At 40.9% G+C, this 23,085-nt stretch overlaps 1 protein-coding gene across 2 annotated transcripts in view; it reads right to left on the bottom strand.

Moving 5' to 3' along the window:
- Positions 1–242: 242 nt before the first annotated feature.
- The window catches only part of glg1a (golgi glycoprotein 1a), a 156,438-nt gene continuing 133,595 nt past the window's right edge, over positions 243–23,085 (bottom strand). The window contains exons 20-26 of one of the 2 annotated variants that reach the window (XM_073069741.1): positions 21,495–21,618; positions 16,843–17,000; positions 11,421–11,522; positions 11,164–11,271; positions 8,537–8,657; positions 3,047–3,153; positions 243–2,396 (exon numbers count right to left, since the gene is read on the bottom strand). In XM_073069741.1, coding sequence (XP_072925842.1) covers positions 2,229–2,396; positions 3,047–3,153; positions 8,537–8,657; positions 11,164–11,271; positions 11,421–11,522; positions 16,843–17,000; positions 21,495–21,618 — 888 coding nt within the window. In that variant the 3' untranslated portion in view covers positions 243–2,228. The remainder of the gene's footprint in view (positions 2,397–3,046; positions 3,154–8,536; positions 8,658–11,163; positions 11,272–11,420; positions 11,523–16,842; positions 17,001–21,494; positions 21,619–23,085) is intronic. The other variant, XM_073069742.1, reaches the window with a different exon arrangement.

Raw genomic sequence — 23,085 nt, 5'->3', positions numbered from 1 at the left:
ATCAGATCAACTTTAGAAAACAAAAACTGCAGATGCTAGAGATCTGAAGTGTTCCTACAAAAGAACTCCAACCTGAAATGTTACTGCTGTTCCTTTTTCCACAGAAGTTGCCTGACCTGCTGGGTGCATCCAGCATTTTGTTTTCATTTCAGATTATCTTAACCAAGAAACTGTTCAAAATGTAATAAAATTCAACTTTGACAAGGAAATGTAATAAACAAGACTCACATGGAAAAGCAAAGTTTAAAAACCTGCAGACAATTTTATTAATAAATTCTGCCATTTCTTCTGTACAGAACAAAGAGCCTGTATGTTAGGATTTCATTAACATCTCAAATTACACAGCGTGATTGGGAATAAGTATCTTTTACGTTCAGAAAATGAATTTTATACACAGAAAAAAAGTTTACAAACCCTGGTTTGTAAATTTACTTCAAAGTGACATTGACACCTACAGCAGAACAACGCACGACTTTCCGCGTTTTCTCTGTACAACACAGAGTGAGACCTTGTAGCATCCCTGTACACAATTTCACTACAGATAATCTGTATTAAAATTTTAAACACCCTACAAAGGAAATTTTAAAAAATGATATCCCATTTCTGCAACATGCAGGCCACCCCCTCACCAGATGGCAGTCACAAATGTGACCAGGCAAATCCACACGAGAACTTTGAACAGAAGGCAACAGAAAAAAGTCAACAGTTGCAGAGGGAGACCCTGCTAGAATTCATTAGTAAACAATAAATAAGGCTGAAAATTCAACACATAGGGCAGAAATAAATGTGCTTGATGCTTCTGTTAGCAGTCAGGGATCAGTATTCAAAATGTACATTGCCTGATTAGATCATTGTTCAGCTGATGGGATTTACAACTGCGTAATGGAATAGTATTGATCATTGGTAGCACCCTCAGGTGCATCCAACAGAGATCCTGTCAAATCTGCCTAAGCCTGATTAAAGCATTTGGTTCATTATCTGATTATTAACACTACATTGATGGCAAAGTAGTCTCTCAGTATAAAACAGACCTAAAAAAGCTAGCAAGTTTTGTCACTTGTAACAGAATTTTTTAAATGGGCAAAAATATTGTGAATATTAGTTTTATTGATTCCAAGTCAGCAATATTTTACATCATAGTGATATGCATGTTAAATTCTTTACACCAGGTACTACCTTAGTTTGTACCAAATAATCACACAATTCACTGATGTAACTGTGTGTGAAAATTCCCATTATACTATATAATTCTCCTAAAACTAAATAATTTTAGGCTGGCTAGTTCCCATTTGAGAGCTTTTTACATGATCAAAGTGGAGCTGCTAAAAAATGCAGGAATATAATGAATTACACATGAATTAATGAGCCTTGTCTTAATACAAGAAAGTCAGGAGGCATATAATGACTTAACTAACACATGCACAGTGAACCCTTCTCAGAGGGGCAGTACTGAGCTTTGCAATTACACCCCTTTAGTTTTAAACTTCAAGTGATGAGGAAAAATCTGTAACTGAGGCCACTGAGCACACGCTACCAGCCGCAAACTGAAACTTAAAGAGAAACCAATCAAAGCACAAGATACAGATTAAAATAACCACAAATTTACATAATGCCAAACATTTCAAATATACTACAGTGATTTAAGTTTGGCTTTTAATACATGAACATTTTAGAGAGTGGCTCAGTTTTTATGTTCTGCACAGACAGGTCCCTTTAAATCACTAGCACACAGTATTTAATTTACAAGGCTGGATAATGGGCAAAATCATTGCCCATTTTCTCTTTCTCACCATCACCTAAAGAAAGCATGAACAATTTTCAAAAAAAAAGCAAATCAATCTGATTTGTACAGTCACAAGAGTTGAAGCAGACACTTTCCTAAAGTGTCCTACAGTCTACTTGAACTGATGCAATTCTTTGGAATCATTCCAGTTGTGGCAGTTAATTTTCCTACAGGTGAGAATCTCTGTTGGATTAGACTGCTACCAAGAAAACTTGCTGATCTGGGTGAACATGATTCAGATACACATTGGAAACCAAGTCTACAGGGAACTAAAGAGAGGAGTCCTGCTGCAGCAGAAGCAGCAGCTTTTAGTTTGCACATTTGTTCTGCAGGAAATATCCGTGCAGAACAAACTGAGAGCAAGTGTAAAGGACTGGATTACGTCTGCTGCTCTTATTTAAGGAGACTATACAGAGGCTGTACAAAAGCTGGGTTTCACCATGCTCTACCTATCCTTAAGCTCCCGTGTCACTCGTTTAGTGATCCTTCCGCAGGTCATGCCCAGTAGAAATAGGACGCACACTCCTAATGCCAAGAAGCCCATCAGGTAATTTTTGGATGGAGATGTCATCACTTGATGAGCCAAGTCTACAAAACCTTCTGCTGGGGCAACCTACAAAAAGAATAGAAGCACTGTATTAACTGAGGATAAGACAGGATGAGATTTCAATGAAACCAGGCAACAGATCTTAACCACAAAGTTTAATGAATATGAATTCCAATGCAATGTACGCAAAATCTTGTACCTGTTCATTTTCTATCCTTTCCATCATTTGGAATGCACCACTCCCAAATCAAGCAAAATTACAGACAGAATTCCCATCAAATCAGTTGTTTTGCCACAATACCCACGACAAACTGAAATCACTACTCACAATCTTACCTTTCTTGACCTAAAAACATGTTCCCTGACACTAACATCCATTTCAGAAGTGTTATCACTCTCGTAACCAAATGATCCTAGTAGTACCAAAAGTCAAAGTCTGTTAAAGACCAGTGGTGTCAAGCAGCTGCATTCCTACTTAAAATTCTGAAAACATTAACTGTTTTCCTCTTTACAAACCTGCTTAGCGTTTTCAGTGTTTTCATTATACTGAAGAGAATCCAGCACTGGTGATTATTGGCAGGGCAGAAAGAAAAAATATTTTTAGTTGTGGCTTCTATGTTTCTACAAATGCAATGTTTCATTCTGCTTTCATTTTCCAGCACCCCATGAAATGGACTGGAGTCACAGCACACTGCTGAGTCTCTTACTCACATTACCTTTGCTGCATAGCTCCACATTTCCTGACGATCTTGTAATCTCTTTTTGCAGTCTGGTTGCAATCTCACTGTTTTATCTTCCAGTGCATCAAGCAAACATGACATTTCTGGAAAAATAAAATCAACAATGGCCATAAGACACAGGAGCAGAATTGGGCCATTTGGCCTACCGGGCCTGCTCTGCCATTTCATCATGCCCAATCCATTTTACTCTCAGCCCCAATCTCCTGCCTCTCTCCCCCCCCCCCCCCCCCCACCACCAGTTTCCCTTCATGCCCTGACCAATCAAGAATTTATCAAACTCTGCCTTAAATATATATACAGACTTGGCCTCCACAGTTGCCAGTGGCAACAAATTCCACAGATTCACCACTTTCTGGGTGAAGAAATTCCTCCTCATCTCCATTCTAAAAGGACGTCCCTCTATTGAGGCTGTGTCCTCTGGTCTTAGACTCTCCCACCACAGGAAACATCCTCTTCATATCCACTCTATCAAGGTTTTTCACCATTCAATAGGTTTCAGTGAGGTCACCCCCTCATTCTTCTGAACTCTAATGTATACAGGCCAAAAGCCATCAAACACTCTTTGTATGATAAGCTGTTCAAACCTGGAATCATTTTCGTGAACTCATTGAACCCTCTCCAGTTTCAACACATCCTTTCTAAGATAAGGCGTCCAAAACTGTTCACAATACTCCAGTGATTTATAAAGTTTCAACATTACATCCTTGCTTTTATATTCTAGCCTTCTTGAAAAGAATGCTAATAATGCATTTGCCTTCCTCACCACAGGCTCAACCTGCAAATTAACCTTTAGGGAATTCTGCAAAAGGACGCCTAAGTCCCTTTGTGCCTCCATTTTTTGTATTTTCTCTTCATTTAGAAAATAGTCAGCCCTTCCATTTCTTCTACCAAAGTGCATGACCATACACTTCCCAATAATGTATTCCATCTGCCACTTCTTTGCCCATTCTAAGTCCTTCTGCAGCCTCTTACTTCCTCAAATCTACCCGCTCCCTGACCTATCTTCATAGTCTGCAAACTTTGCAACAAAGCCACCAATTCCATCATCCAAATTATTCTCATATAATGTTAAAACAATCAGTCCCAACACAGTCCCCTGTAGAACACCACTAGTCACAGGCAGCCAACCTGAAAAGGCTCCCTTTATTGCCACTCTTTGCCTCCTGCCAGTCAGCCACTGCTGTATCAACACTAAAAAGTTCCCTGTAATACCACAGGCTCATAACTTAAGCACCTTGTCAAAGGCCTTCTCAAAATCCAAATACACATCAACCGATTATCCTTCGTTTATTCTGCTTGCTATTTCTTCAAAGAATTTCAACAGATTTGTCAGGTAAGATTTTTCCTTGAGGAAACCATGCTGACTAGGCCTATTTTATCACATGCCTCCTAGTACCCCCAAAACCACATCCACAGCAATTGACACCAACATCTTCCGAACCACTGAGGTCAGACTGACTAGCCTATAGTTTCCTTTCTTCTGCCTCTCTCCCACCTTGAAGAGTGGAGTGACACTTGCAATTTTCCAGTCTTCCAGAACCATTCCAGAATCTAGTAATTCTTGAAAGACCAGATCCTCCACAATCTCTTCAGCCACCTCTTTCAGAACCTTGTGGGGTACACCATCTGATCCAAGTGACTAATCTACCTTCAGACCTTTCAGTTTTGCAAGAACCTTCTCCCTAGTAACGGTAACTTCACACATTTCATGACCCCTGACACCAGGAACTTCCACCATACTTGCTAGCATCTTCCACTTGCCCACCATTACTACCTCTTCAGTGTCATTTTCCAGCGGTTAGAGATCCACTTTCACCTTTCTTTTACACTTTACCTCCCTGTAGCTTCCGTCTTATCACCTCCTCATTCTCCTGTATGAGCCAAAGGTCATCGAGCTACAGCCCCACTTCCTTAATAAGTTCCCTCAGGAGCTGCACCTCATGCAGATGTGTTTATCTGGGAAACTGGAGGTTTCACAGACTTTCACATCCCACACACAGAACAAAACACTGCCCCAGAGCCATTCTCACTATCCTACTATGCCCTAACAGATGAGGAATGAACAAATAAGGATAGAGAGTGTGTGTAACTTAAAGACAATGCTCCTCACCCAAACCTGATCTTGCCTAAGCCTGATCAGTCAAAGCCACTCTAAACACTGACACTAACACTAACACACTCCAAACGAGGGGCCACTCTGCTTGCACCTGAATTACTCTTATTGGCAGTTTCTAATGTTATGTACCCCTAGGGTTCATTTTTTCTGTGGACTATCACTTTAAAACGCCAAAAGAATTTTAGACACTGTTGGATTTCTACTGATTACAAAATTGTTTGGTTACTATGGTGAGAGAGGTGGAGTTATTTGATGGACAATCGATGTTAGGGTTTCTGTGCAGCTTGTTTTGAATATACAAGGACAGTCATGGACACACAGACACAGAGTCAAGATGGATTCGGTCAATGGAAGACACCAGTGAGTCAGTCACTGGTTTAGACTTTCAATAGCCCAAAAGGGGGTGAGTTAAGATCGATCTTCAGTATTGATAAATGACTCTAAGTAGCCCATGAGGGTGAGTTTATTTCCATTCGGCGAAGAAAATGTGATTGTCACTTGGTTAATCCACAGGAGTGGGTTCTCTGGTGAGGGGAAAACCTTTGTGAATACCATGTGTGTGTGTACCCTTTGTCTGGGTATGGTAGTTCACTGAAGAAAGGCATCCCTGTGGCAAATCACTGTTGGAGTTATTTCGTATGTCTTGGAACTGGATAAGTGGCTATTACATTGTGTGAGACTGGGGTAATCTACCGGTGTGTCGACCCTTGCCTGGGTGGTAGTTTACCACTGGAAGGGGGTCCCCTTTGTGATAAGCTACTGTTGGTGATAATCCATATGTGGATTCTGTTTGAGTATCCTGTGGCCACCACTTTGCGATGTCCCATAGCTGAATTCAGGTGTGGTACTGTGGCGACCCACTTCCTAGCGCACTCGAACCGGCTCACAAATAGCCAGCGCGCTGGCATAAAGGCCAGTCCCAAAAGGGCGCCAAGTCTGCTTCACCAACAAAGGGAAAAGCCCGCGCGGGACTGTGAATACGTGCCCCCTACAGCATCCGGGGAGGGCGGGATCAGGGAGGCTTTAAAGCGAGGCCGCGAAGTTCAAATAAAATCTTTTTTAACTGCAGTTTACCGACTCCATGTCATATTTCAGCGCTGCATGTAGCACACCGCTACAGTACCACTTGTGTTGAAAGGATATTCGTTGAAGATTACTGTCAGTGATATTTCACGTGTAGAGTGGAACAACTTCGGAGATAAAACCTACTGCTATTGTTATTTTGTATTGCTGTCGTGGAATCTGTGAAATATCGACGTAATTGCCTTCTCACAACATTTGCCTTTGGATTACAAATACCTCGCATTAATTAACCTGTGCATTTGAACCGCTTTCTTACATACCATCATAAGACAGTATCACTTACCACCTGAGCTTGAAGAAGCTTGGGGATTTATATATTTACACCTATATTTGCATAACACCATTAACTCTTGATTTACCTGGTTTAAGTTACTATATGGCGTAGTTACGAATAAAATAATGTTTTGTTAACAGCAAAACCAGACTCTAGGTGTGTTCTATTGTGCTGATACTTTTACAGGGTTGCATGTACGTAACACTAATGAATCCCACTTACTGATTGACCGCTCAACACCAAATGAGTGAACCAGAGGAATACTGTGCAAAGTGGTATCAACCTTATGGACTTCAACTGTCATCAAAACTTAATGTTTGATGAAAGATTAACTTATTAAAATGCAGGATCATTTAAAAAATTGCTAATTCTCTTAAATGTTATATTGATAAGTTAGACAAAGCATTCCCTTAATTTTGTTAGGGTTAGCAACAATATTTGTAGGTAAAGAACCATCAAAAGATGTGGAAGCATACAAAGCTATCAATGCAGAAAATATAAGAGCTGTGTAAGTGGTTATGTTTATCAACCAAATTAATTGCCAATGTCTGGCTGCAGATCATCGCCCAGTAACACCATCTTTTACCAACATAGTCAAATCCCAGAGGCGCACACCAGAGAGGGTATGCATTTGACAGTGAAGGAACTCAACAGGACAGTAAACAAACTTGGCTTGGTCCTCATCAATCTAATAGCTGCAGGTTCATATTTCCATAAAAGCATTTATGTTATTGAAGCAATAACTACCTGAAAACAAGAGTCCCATCTTCATAATAAGGATACTATTCACTGTGTTGTTTGTAATTATGCTTTAATAAATTAGATATATTCAGTATGTTATGCAGTGAAAAATAAATGTTCACCTTTGTGCATACTTTAGCCATTAAGCTCTGTGCTTAGTGGACAGCTTAGGTCCTCAGAATTACTGATCCAACCAGACACTTTCACTTGGCCTTTGACAGGTGATTGGTAAACTGCCAACATTACAAGGAACATCTCCATTTTTCCATTCTGAGTGCTCACTAACCTATCTCTGCTAAACTGGCAACAATCCATTGACATTGAACCATCCTCAACATTATTATAAGCATTATAAATTACATTAAAACAAAACATTCTAAAGGACAGAACAAAGAGGATCAGTATTTAAAACTAAGGGGTTGTCCACTTCTTAGATGAGATAATTACACTGAGGATCAAGGTGGTGTCAAACTATTTCACAGTAACAGAAGCAAAGTTAGTCAATATTTTTTAAAGGTAAATAAAATCTCAATGAGATGAAAGATTACAGATCGATAGAAATATAGAAATGAAGTTTAGTTTGCTCAGCTATGATTTTGTTGGATGACTGAGGAAGCTTTAGAGGTCGTTGCCTACCTCTCCACCATTATTCAGCACAATTAATACACCCACCTTACAGGGACTAGATGCATCTATGACACCAAACAGCTCCACTGGAGAATGACCCCATCACATTACATCCTCTTTCCATTGTGAGACTACTCCTTACAATCATAACATACTGTACATTGCTCATAAACATGTCCAACATGTCCAATTTGCAAGGATACCCTGTGGGGCACTGTGGGTGCCAGTTATTAAGACGTTAATGCAATGTATGGAACCATTTGACATTTTTCTGAGTGTATCAGCAGCAGATGCTGCCAGATTTTACTTAGACTCAAACTTTTTCTCATTGAAACCTAATAATCTGCCTTTACATCAAAGTAACCTCATCATATCCGTGGGAAAGCATCTGTACCCAACCCTACCTAGTAGTTCAGTTACTGCTAATGGGAACACAAGGATGTTTGCTCAATTCTCTGTCCTCTTCCACCATGAACAGTAACAATTAATAATTGGTCTATTATTGCTTCATGTAGCCAGAAGTTTTGTCTGACTTTAAGAGCTGATGTTAATATCATTGACCCGTCAGGTTATTGTTTTCAAGTATACCTGAGCAAACTCTCCCTCACAACCCCTATTCACTTACGCCGTCCTCTGCCAGGAAGAATGGAGGCACAATGATGTCTGATATCCAGGCCACAGGCTGCATGAAGCACAGGGTCCACAAAAATATCGGCTTTGCTCTCTTGCAACATGTTCAGCACCTCCTACGGGAGGAAACATCACACCATTGAACAAAACCAAAACCATCAAGCATTTCCCAGTCACATGCAACAGACTGTACAAATGGCAGTAGAAATAAATTATACTGTCACTAGGTCATTCAGCCCCTCTTAGGTCCTCTGCCACTCAGTTATCTTTCTCCTCAGCATATTTTCTTAGATTAAAACTATTCAGCTATCTTGATCATACTCAGCAATTCAGCCTCTAGACGGTGATCTATCATTCTGAGAATCCGACCCCTGGTTTCAGATATCCATGCCTGCATATATCCCTGTCACACCCCATTAGATTTCTTTTATGTATTTCAAGGAGTTAATCTCTCACTTTTTTCAACACCTCATTGAACCATCTCAGGAATCCATTTGGTGAATCTCCACTGTACACAGTTTATCACAAATGTAGTATATTTTCAGCCATCGGGTACCTTTGGAGAATGGGGGAGGGAGGGAGAGAGGCATGCCAATTGTATGAAAATAGGTCCAAAATTACTGAATTGAATTGACTGCTTCTTACATCCTTCACATACATGAGGAGTAAAAATCTTTGTTACGTCTCCGTCTAAATGTACAATCATAGTAATTTATAATTAGAATACATTTATAATAAACTGCACATCTCACTTTGGATTTCAATTGACAAATTGTTAAATAATCAAACTACACCTTATCCTTTTAAGTAACAAGGTTAAATTAAAGGCTAAACAGTGTAAAATATAGCAAAAGAAAATCAAATGAATTTCTACACTCAAATGATACTCGCCTACACATGAAATGCCAAATCTTCAATGAAGTTCTGCTGCTACTCAACCTATAACTGCACTATTCTCATGCACAAATGTAAATATTTATGAGAGATACAGCGCAAAATAGACCTTCTGGCCCTTTGAGCCATGCCGCCCAGCAACTCACCGATTTAACCCTAGCCTAATCACAGGACAATTTACAATGACCAATTAAGCTACTATCCATTATGTCTTTAGATTGTGGGAGGAAACCAGAGTATCCAGAGGAAACCCATGCACACACAGGAAGGAATGTACAAACTTGCTTATAAAGGATGCCAGAATTGAACTTTGGACTTCAACACCCCGCTGCAATAGCATCCACAAAAGATGCTATAGATGCTATATAAAAGATTAGTGCTCTAATCTTTTCAAACTTATTTCGCATTAACTCTTTAAAACAAAGCTTTTTTAAAATAACAATATTCCTAGAAATATTTTGCCTGTTGCATGAGAATTTCAGATGCATAAATGAAAGTTTACTGTATATGCTTCCTTAGTCTGATTGTACAGTCTTGCTGGGATCCCGTATAATCTTACAGTAAAACACTTGCTTATGTACTCTATTCATTTTACAGTAAAGGCCAAAATCTCTTTTGCCTTCTTAATGTTAATTACATGTTAACTTCAGTGATTCACATTCAACGGCATCTAGGTCCATTTGAACACCAACATTTTTCAATATCCCACCATGTATATTAAAAAAAAATCTGCTTTCTTCAGGCCATATGACATAGGAGCAGAAACAGGCCGTTCAGCCCATCGAGTCTGCCCCACATAAAGTTCTTCTGATAAAACAGATGATCAAATTTTTTCATGTTATGTTCCATTTGTCATCTTGCATACACTATCAGACCACAGCCCAAAACATCAATTCCAAGAAAAAGCACAAGCAAGGTATTGTCCACATGATAAATTACTGCTACAACCTCACTGCAGATAAAACTATAATATACAACTTTTCTTTACATTGTTACACTGTACTACGAACTTGTGAACAATAACAAATATAAGTCATTCCAAAAATTCACCCAGTCTGTTCTGCAGAATTTATAGTACTGCAAAATTACAATACACACCACCCTCAATATTTATAACTGAATAACTAATGACTCAGTTGAACTGGTCTTAGTTCAACAAGACCATTTTCAGCTTACTTCAACTGATTATTAATATTTTCTTTCCTTCCTTGACCAGGTAATTAAGTTCCTTTCATATGCAACTAGTCCATGGGGTAGCAATTTCTAAGCATCTCTGAATTCTACATTGGATTTATTAAAAACTCTTTTAGTAATTGACTTTTGTTTAGGAACCAAAGAAACATCTTTAACCCTTCACTTGATCAAACTCCAGTCAGGAAAAAATGTCTGTTAATTCATTTCTCAGTCTTCCCTTCCTGAAATCTTTTGCCAGTTGAGTCTTTGTTTAGCTTAACATTATAGTTATTTCATTTTTACAGACCTTTTGGTAACTTCACCAGAATCTTTATTCTCTTTGTCATGTATACCGGAACTTGTCATGGTTTTTCATTACTACCTTCGTTTCAAAACCTATTTGTTAAAAGTAAGAAACCCCAGTGCAATACTCGAACTTCATTTACTTTGCTAACTTAATGATAGGTGAAACTATGCCATATTTCTGCCCACTGTTGTATGAAATGAATTGACGGTACTGTTTTAAATCTAACAATACACTACAAATAGCCGTACCCTTTTGCAGGATTCTCCTGTAATTTTCAGCAGGTTGATTTTCAGGCACTCTTCTACCTGGCCAGTCTGTTCTTGCGCTGCCGCCTCCTCTGCACACAATATGTTAATCTACAAAAACATGAAAGGCAACTTCACCATATCAGCAGAATGAAATCCTTCATTTTTAATCCCGGGTTGCTATTTTCACCAACCATAGCAATTCCCCTCATACTAACACCCTTTTCAGTGGTCACCATATTGTCCTGAGTTCAACCGACCTCTTTAGTGCAGTGTATTTGCAGCTGAGGGTCCAGCCTGTAGTCCAGAGCCGATTCCTGGATAATCACACGAATCTGATCTTCACAATCTGAAGACAATCGCTGCCAAGAACAATATTAAATGGAGCTCAGTTACTTTAACACAGCCTTCAATCCACCTTGCTTGAACAGAAGCTCAAAAGTCAGAATAGTTCAGAACAAGCAACCATTAGACCAATACCAAATTTATCTTAGAAAGGAAGGTTAAAATGTTAACACCAGTGGAATCAGAACTTTTAACCTGGATTTCTGCACTCTTACAGAGAAGAATGCAACAAGATTGTGTACACAGTAATCACAGTGAACCTCAGTGAGGAGAAAATAAAACTGTAAAACACCAAAAGGCACAGCAATAATTAATGCAAAGGAGCTGGGAGCTTTCCAGAAATGTTCAGGCCTTATTAACATCTGCTTAATACATAGATCTTATTCATCAAAACCAACAGGCTATCCATGAACAGCAGCCAGCCATCATCCTGCAGACTATAGCTACCTTCAGTAACCATACCTTGAATTAATAAGCATTTACATCAATCGGTTTTGAAACTTAGCTGTTCATTCGTTTTCAAATCATGAGAAGATGAAGTTATCAACTGCACAAACAGCTCTCTCCTGCCTGACTGCTGGTAGGAAGTGACAATTCATAAAATGTCAAATTGCAAGTTTTCCTCAAAAACAAAAAAAAGGAAGCACTAGAGCATGAGGCTCTTCAAGCCTTCCTTGCCATTTATTATGATCCTGCTGGCTTCAGCTTTTCTCCGTACCATTTCAACTATCAAACATTTATATACCCGCACTTTAATTTTTTTCTAATGATCAACTTCAACCACACGTCAGGCAGAGAATTCCAGAAATTCATTACCCTTTGTGAGAAGAATTTTATACAAACCTCAGTTTTAAGAAACCAGATCCTTCTTGTAGTTACTTCTCCTCACGAATTAACATTTGCCTTGTCAAGCCTCCTTAGAATCTGATAAAACTGAATAAAGTCACCCCCTCATTTTTCTGAATTCCAAGTATATGGCCCAGTCCATCAGTCCATCCAGCCCTCTCCACCAATGAACACATCTACATGAAGCACTATTGCAGAACAGCAACATCCATCATCAAGGACCCCCACCACCCAAATCATGTTCTCTTCTCAATGCTGCCATCAGGAAGGTGGTACAGGAGCTTCAGGACCAACCCCACCAGGTAAAGGAACAATAATTACCCCTCAACCATCAAGCTCCTGAACCAGAGAGCATAACTTCAGCTTCCCCACCACTGAACTGTTCCCACAACCTACGGGCCCACTTGTAAGGTCTCTTCATCTCATGTTCCTGGTACTTATTGCTTATTTGTTTATTATTATTATTGTTATTTCTCTTCTTTCTTTTTGAATTTCCAGTTTGTTATTTTTTGCACATTTGTTATTTGCCTGTCCTGATAGGTGCAGTCTTTCATTGATTCTATTATGATTTACTGAGTATGCCCGCAAGAAAACAAATCTCATGGTTGTATATGGTGACATACATTTATTTTAATAATAAATTTACTTTGAACTTTCATTCTTAACCCATGAATTCTAGTTCTTGACTCACCTAACATTAGTGCCAAAAGCCTGCTTGCATTTACCCTTTCATAATTTTATATTTATCTACCGAATCACCCCCCATTTTTCTACACACTAGGGAATAAAGTGCTAACCTTTTCAACCTATAATTCGGGTCCTCAAGTCCCAGCTACATCCTTGTAAACTGTCTCTGCACTCTTTCAATTGTATTAATATCTTTCCTGTATGTAGGTGACCAGGACAGCATACAATGCTCCAGTTTAGGTCTCACCAACATCTTATACAATTTCAACATAACATCCCAACTCCTGTACTCAATACTGATTTATGAAGGCCAATGTGCCAAAAGCTCCCTTCACAACCCTATCTACCTATGATGCCATTTTTAAGGAACTATGAATCTGTATTCCCGGATCCCTCTGTTCTACATCACTCCTCAGTGCCCTACCACAGATATGACCCTCATACCAACATGTATTGGCCTACTAACATGGCAGCAAGTCAAGTTCCAAAATATAAACGTTAATAAAGCCAAAAATGTTGTTAACTGCAAAGAAATGCTGAAATAGTAATATCTTGGAGAACACTGAAGATCAAGTTATCAGGTAGGAGACTAGTTCAGGGGTCACCAACCTTTTTTGCACCGTGGACCGGTTTAATATCGACAATATTCTTGCGAGCTGGCCGGCGGGGGGGGGGGGGGGGGAGAGAAGGGTTAATCACGACCGGAATATAGGTGATAAGTCATCTATGAGTCACTTATAAGTGGTTAATACACTTAATTTTGTTTCTAAAAGGGTTTATCTAACGAATTTATTAAACACACAGCGCATATTTTCCTCTCATGAATATAGTGATAAGTCAATTATAACTCACTTATAAGTCAATAGCATAATAACATTTTAAGTAACGTTTGGATATTAAACACACAGTGCATATTTTCCTCATATGAACATATAAAATCATTGCAACACACCAATATCGCTGAATCAGTGGGACCTTGCAACAAGACGGTCCCATCGAGGGGTGATGGGAGACAGCAATACTCCAAGGAGGTTTCTTATGTCCAGTCTATTCCGCAATTTAGTTTTCGTGGCTCTCAGCACTTGCTTCTGTCCCGCTCGCTCATGTTTTTTTCTGCTCAAAAAACTCAACGGGTTTGTCTGTAAATGCAGAGTGCTTGGACTCAAGGTGCTGAAGCAGTTTTGAGGGCTTCATTGCCTCATTAGACAGCCTCCGGGACCGAACTCTAGCCTCTTGCCCACCTGCCGCCAGATGCCTTGGTCAGGTGCAGGTGGTCATGGGTGGGGTGAGAGGACAAGGTAAGTGCCGGAGGTCCCCGTGCTGGGGCCGCGGCAGTCGCAGTCCAGAGAGAGCGAGAAGGAGAGTGACAGGGCGCACGCACGCCCGCCCCCCCCGTAAGTAAGTAGGATTTATTGGCTGACAAAAGCCAATAATCTGGCTCAAGGGATGACTTTCAGTAGATCACAGCGAGGTAGCTGCTCTGCTACTTACAAACCCTGAGCCCGAATTAGATCATCTGCGAATATTTTAGCACCAGGTTCCCCACAAACATTCGGTGTGCTAAACAGGTTTAGAGGCGGCACCCATCTGTCCGCGTTCCAAGCCAGTAGCAACGGCATTTCTTGCCGGCTGGTTACCCAAGGCCAACCAGTGACCCCTGGTGCAAGGGTATCACTACGTTTAGGTGACTGATAACCTCACTTGCATTCAAGTCCAACAGTGGGCGTGACAGAATGAGGAAAGGTGCAGCTGACTCATATTGTTTCATATCGCCAAATTCAATCATTTCCTTGCGGCTGGGTAGCACATGCTTTGCGGCCCAGTGGTTGGGGACCACTGGACTAGTTGATACAGAGTCAAGTTCAAAAACCAGCAAATAGCCAGGAGCAGAAAGTTACTTAAAACAATAAGGAACAAGCTAACAAGTGACAGTTGTTAAAGCAGGTTGATGTAGGGGCAAGGACTTTGATGGATAAATAATAGCAGAAGAGTTGAAATATCTAAGCACACTATACCTGACCGGAGATAGAGAATAAATACAGTAGATAAAAAGTAGGAACTCAGAATATGAGTGAAGAGATGGGGAGAATGAGAAATAGCACAGAGTGGGAATGCTCAGGAGGTTAATAGTCATAATCAAGCATATGCAAGTACATATTCTGAGGCCTGGGGCAAACAAAACCTGCAGTCAAAGGGTCACAGTAAAAGGAAGACAGGCTGTGCTGCAGTCTTTCAGAAAACAACCAAGACCTAACAACACAGTTAGTATCATCTTCTATTACAAATACTTCCTTATATTGGATAAATTATTTAACAAATCTGTTGTGCTTACAACCTATAGATGCACACACAGTGCTTTAGTATAATCACATGCTTCTCTAGAGCCAGAATAAATTGAAACCCAAGAGCAGGAAAAAAAATCTTAAAACTGGCAGAATCTTACTGGCAAAAATCCATAACAGAATAACAGAAGAGGCCTTAAACAGGGCAGTATGGTTCTCCGGCCCCAAGGGTAGTCATAGCCGAAGGGTGGTAGTGGGGATGAGCTAAACAAATGCTCTTCATGGCGTTCGTCTCAAACAGCCTCTGACAACCAAGTCCAACTCCTGGCCTTCACATGTGGCATAGTTCTTATGTCTGGCAGAGCTGTTCTCACCGACAGCAGGGGCAAAGACGGACCACTGGCGCCTTAAAACCAGTTGCTCTGGGCAGATGGGACTCGTTAATCACGAATGGTAGCTCATCTAGGAGAGGGAAAACTCTGATTTCAAACCTACGCTGCCTTGCGGCTATACCCACTCACAGGAAAGACTTTGGGGGTAAACCCCGAGGAAAACTCTGGAGTCAGAGTCCTGAAGGCAGCTGACTGCTGTACCCAGCACCAGCATGGCAACTCCTGCGATGCTGCTGACACCAAGCTCTATTGACTTTCGACGTTCCTTTGGACCTGTCATCAGCATGGAGAGGGGGTCCCACTGCATGGGCAACATACGGATCTCCATATCAAATCTGCCCTGGCTTGCGCCCTGGAGAGGCCACTCCCAGTGACTACCAGAGGCGCAGTACCCATGGTCAACCACGACCGACGGAGGCCACACATGGTTCTCAACACAGAGGAATTCCAAAACTACTTTTTGTATAAAAATAAAATGGAATGGCCAAGATAAAACATGACTGCATTTATGTACTGTAACTGAGATAATGCTGACTGAAGAATTGAAGTAGTCTTTTACTCTGATAGTCAATAACCAACTCGAGTTACTGCTCAGAACAATGCAAGTAGCTATCTGTCATGTCACACCTAGTTCTCAGGAAGTGCAAACCCCGTTCTCTTCAACAGACATTATACGCCCTTCCTATTAATAATCTTAAAGATGTCTTCACCTGTGACTAATTTAATTTCTAACATGCTGCATCACAAATTCATTCCTTTAACAGCTCTATTTAATTATCTCAATCTGTTTTTGTTCTAACATTTTATTCTGTCATTTTTCAGTCTTTTCATCCCAGATAATTACCGCTTGTTTGGCAACAAGCTTGGTAATTTTTCTCATTTGTATCTGGTGAACAGTTAAATAAATAATTCCAATCCCTGCACTCAAAACTTCCACTTTCTCCAACAACCATCAACAAGAGTTTAACAATAATGCCAAAGTAATCAAAACATTACATGCCTGAAAGCAGGTCCATTTCCTTAGTTTGGTATGCAAAAATAAGCACGTGAACAAGAGAATGGAATGAGAGAGCGGGAGAAAATGAGAAAAAGATATTCAATTCAGGTGAACTGTCTTCTCTGTGCCCCACCTGTCCTTTCAATACCTGGTCAGCATATTTCATTTTCAGACAGGAAACCACCTGACCCTCCAGTTCTTTGCCATCTTTTACAGTGTTCAAAACTGACTGGCAGAATTTAGGAATGTCAGCCTTGCAAGCTTTCCTCAGGACTGGATTTAAACGGTAATCTGAAAGATACATAAAAATTAAATGCACATTACAGTGGAATTGCCTACGATGCAAACTCACCATTTAGCTAAGCACAGAAGATACTAAGTGTGTTATGGGACAGCAGGCCTTAGGATGTGTAAGAAAATTTATGATCTCCTGTCATGATAACATGCTTTTCCACAGGAAGAAAATAAAGGAGCAGTTACCTTGAAATCCTACATATAATCCTGCCCAATGGTTTTGATTAGCACTTTGCCGACAATTCAATGTTATTGCCGCTTGTCAGTCCTTGCCTGAATGTCTCCTTAGGCATAGACCGCTTCATTTAAGAAGTTGTGAATGTAACTGAACATCAAGTTATCAGAATATTCCCTCACTTCTGACCTTACAAATGAAAGAAGAGTCACTTATAAAGCAGTAAAGATGGTTGGGCCTACATCACTACCCTGAGTGATATGTTGGGTGTGAAGTGCAGTAGTATGTTGGGTGGGATATGAAGGTGTAACCCCAATAAACCCACAATCATTTTCCTTTGTATCATTTCTGGCAAATGAAATTTAGAGCCAGGTCATTACTGATCCAAATAAACGGCACAATAGACCTAAGCAGCTAAGACACTTATTTTAATTCCTTGATTCCAATATTTACTGCATGTAGAATGCTCCTTTGTATTTATTGGTATTCATCGAACAAAGATACTTTGTTTGTGTTTGAGTACTGTTGGGGGGACAACCCACCTGGGGAAGCAACAGTGGCTGTGCCTGTGGCTCAGAAGTGTAGGGAAAGGAAGAGAAAGGCAGTAGTGATAGGGGACTCTATAGTCAGAGAGTCAGACAGGTGATTCTGTGGATGTAGGATAGAAACTTGGATGGTAGTTTGCCTCCCAGGTGCCAGGGTCCGGGACGTTTCAGATCGCGTCCAAGATATCCTGCAGTGGGAGGGAGAACAGCCAGAGGTCGTGGTACATATTGATACCAATGACATAGGTAGGAAAAGGGAAGAGGTCCTGGAAAAAAAAGAGCACATGAAGTTAGGAAGGAAATTGAGAAGCAGGACCGCAAAGGTAGTAATCTCGAGATTACAGCCTGTGGCCACACGACAGTGAGTATAGGAATAGAATGAGGTGGAGGATAAATGCATAGCTGGATGATTGGAGCAGGGGGCAGGTATTCATCAGATTTCTGGATTATTGGGACCTCTTTTGGGGCAAGTGTAACCTGTACAAAAAGGACGGGTTGCGCTTGAATCCCAGGGGGACCAATATCTGCGGCAGGGAGTTTTGCTAAGGCTACTAGGGAGAGTTTAAACTAGAATTGTTGGGGGATGGGAACTGAACTGAAGGGATTGGCTCACAAATAGAGAAAGCTTGGAGATGGTGTGTGACAGAGGATAGGCAGATGATAGAGAAGGGAGGCACTTAGACCAAAGGTTTGAGATATGTCTATTTTAACGCAAGGAGTGTTGTGAACAAAGCAGATGAGCTTTGAGTGTGGATCAGTACTTGGAGATATGATGTGGTGGCCATTACAGAGACTTGGATAGCTCAGGGACAGGAATGGCTACTTCAAGTGCCGGGTTTTAGATGTTTCAGAAAGGACAGGGAGGCAGGCAAAAGAGTGGGGGCGTGGCACTGTTGATCAGAGATAGTGTCACGGCTGCAGAAAAGGTGGACGTCATGGACTACGGAGTCTCTGTGGGTGGAGGTTAGGAACAAGAAGGGGTCAATAACTTTACTGGGGGTTTTTTTAAAGGCTGCCCAATAGTAACAGGGATATTGAGGAGCAGATAAGGAAACAGATCCTGGATAGGTGTAATAATAAGTTGTCGTGGTGGGAGATTCTAATTTCCCAAATATCGATTGGCATCTCCCTAAAGCAAGGGGTTTAGATGAGGTGGAGTTTGTTAGATGTATTCAGGAAGGTTTCTTGACACAATATGTAGATAAGAGGAGAGGCTATACCTGATTTGGTATTGGGAAATGAACCTGGACAAGTGTCAGATCTCTCAGTGGGAGAGTATTTTGGAGATAGTGGTCATAATTCTATCTCCTTTACAACAGCACTGGAGAGAGATAGGAACAGACAAGTTAGAAAAGCGGTTAATTGGAGTAAGGGGAATTATGAGGCTATCAGGCAGGAAATTGGAAGCTTAAATTGGGAACAGATGTTTTCAGGGAAAGGTAAAGAAGAAATGTGGCAAATGTTCAGGGGGATATTTGTGTTGAATTCTGCATAGGTACGTTCCAATGAGACAGGGAAGTTATGGTAAGGTACAGGAAGCATGGTGTACAAAAGCTGTAGTAAATCTAGTCAAGAAGAACAGAAAAGCTTACAAAAGGTTCAGAGAGCTAGGTAATGTTAGAGATCTGGAAGATTATAAGGCTAACAGGAAGGAGCTTAAGAAGGAAATTAGGAGAGCCAGAAGGGCCATGAGAAGGCCTTGGCGGGCAGGATTACGGAAAACCCCAAGGGATTCTACGTGAAGAGCAAGAGGATAAGACGTGAAAGAATATGACCTATCAAGTGTGACAGTGGGAAAGTGTGTATGGAACTGGGGAAATAGCAGAGGTACTTAAGGAATACTTTACTTCAGTATTCACTATGGAGAAAGATCTTGGTGATGACTTGATGCGGACTGAAAAACTTGAGCATGTAGATATTAAGAAAGAGAATGTGCTGGAGTTTTTGCAAAGCATCAAGTTGGTTAAGTTGCTGGGACTGAATGAGATGTACCCCAGGCTGCTGTGGGAGGTAATGAAGGAGATTGCCGAGCCTCTTGGCAATGATCTCTGCATCATCAATGGGGACGGGAGAGATTCTGGAAGATTGGAGGGTTGCGGATGTCGTTCCCTTATTCAAGAAAGGGAGTAGAGATAGCCCAGGAAATTATAGACCAGTGAGCCTTACTTCTGTGGTTGGTAAGCTGATGGAGAAGATCCCAAGAGGCAGGATTTATTAACATTTGGAGAGGTATAATATGATTAGGAATAGTCAGCATGGCTTTGTCAAGGGCAGGTCGTGCCTTACGAGCCTGATTGAATTTTTTGAGTATGTGACTGAACGCAATGATGAAGGTAGAGCAGTAGATGTAGTGTATATGGATTTCAGCAAGGCATTTGATAAGGTACCCCATGTCAGGCTTATTGAGAAAGTAAGCAGGCATGGGATCCAAAGGGACATTGCTTTGAGGAACCAGAACTGGCTTGCCCACAGAAGGCAACGAGTGGTTGTAGATGGGTCATATTCTGCATGGAGGTTGGTCACCAGTGGAGTGCCTCAGGGAACTGTTCTGGGATCCTTACTCTTCGTGATTTTTATAAATGACCTGGATGAGGAAGTGGGGGGGGGATGGGTTAGTAAGTTTGCTGTTGACACAAAGGTTGAGGGTGTGGTGGATAGTGTGGAGGGCTGTCAGAGGTTACAGCGGGACATTGATAGGATGCAAAACTGGGCTGAGAAGTGGCAGATAGAGTTCAACACAAATAAATGTGAAGTGGTTCATTTTGGCAGGTCAAATATGATGGTAGAACACATAGTATTAATAGTAAGACTCTTGGCAGTGTGGAGGATCAGAGGGATCTTGGGGTCCGAGTTCATAGGACACTCAAAGCAGCTACGCATGTTGACTCTGTGGTCAAGAACGCGTACGGTGTACTAGCCTTCATTAATCGTGGAATTGAATTTAGGAGCCGAGAGGTAATGTTGCAGCTATATAAGACCCTGGTCAGACCCCACTCGGAGTACTGTGTTCAGTTCTGGTTGCCTCACTACAGGACGGATGTGGAAACCATAGAAAGGGTGCAGAGGAGACTTACAAGGATGTTGCCTGGATTGGGGAGCATGCATTATGAAGACAAGTTGAGTGAATTCAGCCTGATTAGAGGCATTGATCGTGTGGATAGTCAGAGGCTTTTTCCCAGGGCTGAAATGGCTAGCACGAGAGGGCACAGTTTTAAGGCGCTTGGAAGTGAGTACAAAGGAGATGTCAGGGGTAAGTTTTTTTTTTACTCAGAGAGTGGTGGGTGCGTGGAATGGGCTGCCAGCAATGGTGGTGGAGGTGGATACGATAGGGTCTTTTAAGAGACGGTTGGTACAAGAGAAGGTACATGGAGCTTAGAGAAATAGAGGGCTATGGGTAACCCTAGTCATTTCTAAGGTAGGGACATGTTCAGCACAACTTTGTGGGCCGAAGGGACTGTATTGTGGTGTAGGTTTTCTATGTTTCTAAAATGAAGTATGAAAAGGCTGGGAGTATACTGTGACCAAATCTAGTCACTATCATGTAAGCCAGCTTCAGAAATGTTAAAAGTATCAGAGGATATCATAACCCACTTTAATAAAACTACATAAATCGCAAGTTTAAGAGTTCCAGTGTGGATATTACTTCTAATTCACGGAGAACATTGCACCAATACCTCCACAGCAAAATTAATAGTCTCTATTAAAATACTTGCACCGTCACCTTGCTTCAGATAAAGAACTGACAGAAGTCATAATCGTAGTCATACGTACCTGTATTCTGAGTGATTTGCCGTTTGGTAATCATCTGCTTGCATTTGGGGTCCATAAGTTCAGCATTCTTATTCTGCTTCAGGCACTGGAGCACGTTCTTTGAGTCAGCATCAGCACAATAACGCTACAATACGAAGCACACAACCAGTCAAAAACAACAAGTGTTCAGCAATCAAACATTCAAATCTTGTTCCAATGAAATACAGCTTTAACCTTCAAAAATAAATAAACAACACTCAGATAAGTCAATGTTAGTGTGGTGCAAACCACATTAATCACTACTGATTGCAAATTAGTAGACACTTCTAAGTGTCTACAAATTCTAACAAGTTCACACCTGGGATATTCACCCTTTGATACTTAACTCGGCTCTTCCTAAAATACCAGTGAAGGGAGTGTGGCTTTAAGAACATATCAATGATTGAACTCAATATTTCTTGTGTGCTAGGCATCGTAATATGTTACTTGTGGTGTGAACTAGGGTGTAGTTGCAAGAAAAAGTTTCTGAACTTTTTGTATTTACCTGGTTTTCTGCATTAATTACTCATAAAATGTGGTCTGATCTTCATCTAAGTCATAATAATAGATAAACACAATCTGCCTAAACTAGTAACACACAAACAACTGTACTTCTCGTCAATACTGAGTACACCATTTAAACAATTATAGATTAGGCTCAAAAATGTGTGTGAACCTCTGGGGTTATTTGGAGTCAGGTGTTCTAATCAATGAGGTGTGGGTTAGAGGTGCCCTGTCCTATATAAAAAAGACACACAAAGTCAGGTTACTAACAAAGCCTGCTCTTCTCAAGAAAGATATGTTTATGTGCACCATGCCTCAATCAAAACAACTTTTAGAGGACCTTAGAATTGTAGAGATGCATCAGGGTGGAATAGGCTACAGAAGTATTTCTAAAGACCCGAGTGTTCACCAGCCCACAGTAAGAGAAAATGTCTACAAATGGAGGAAATTCACTTCGGTCGCTATTCTCCCTAGAAGTGGGTGTCTGCAAAGATCACGCCAAAAGCACAATATGCAATGATGAAGGACATGAAAAAGAACCCAAGAGTAACAGCAAAAGACCTGCAGAAATCTGTAGAACTTGCTAATGTCTCCGTTCATGTGTCCACTATAAGAAAAGCAGTGAACAAGAATGGTGTTTGTGGAAGGATACCAGAGGGGAAAACACTGCTCTCTTAAAAAAACATTGCTGCACATCTCAAGTTTGCAAAAGGCCACCTGATGTTCTTCAATGCTTCTGGGACAATGTTCTGTGGTCAGATGAGACAAAGGTTGAACTTTTTTGGCAGAAGTGCACACCGCTATGTTTGGAGGAAAAAGGGCACAGCACACCAATACTAAAACCTCATCAATATGTACGGCTCCTTTCATCATGCATCATGGTTTGCCGCTCCTTTGCTCCCTCAGAGCCAAGTCAGCTTGCCAGTCTGGACCTTTACCCAATTGAGATGCTGTGGCATGTCCTGAAGTGGGCTGTTTGTGCAAGGTATCCCAGAAGCATTAATGAACAGAAACAGTTTTGTATGGAGGAATGGTCTAAAATTCCCTCTCACTGCTGTGCAAGTCTGAT

Source organism: Hemitrygon akajei, chromosome 17 (genome assembly GCF_048418815.1).
Source record: "Hemitrygon akajei chromosome 17, sHemAka1.3, whole genome shotgun sequence".
In the NCBI taxonomy this organism is placed as follows: Eukaryota; Metazoa; Chordata; class Chondrichthyes; order Myliobatiformes; family Dasyatidae; genus Hemitrygon; species Hemitrygon akajei.
Note: the sequence above shows the minus strand (reverse complement) of the source record. Positions and strands in the feature narration are given on the sequence as shown.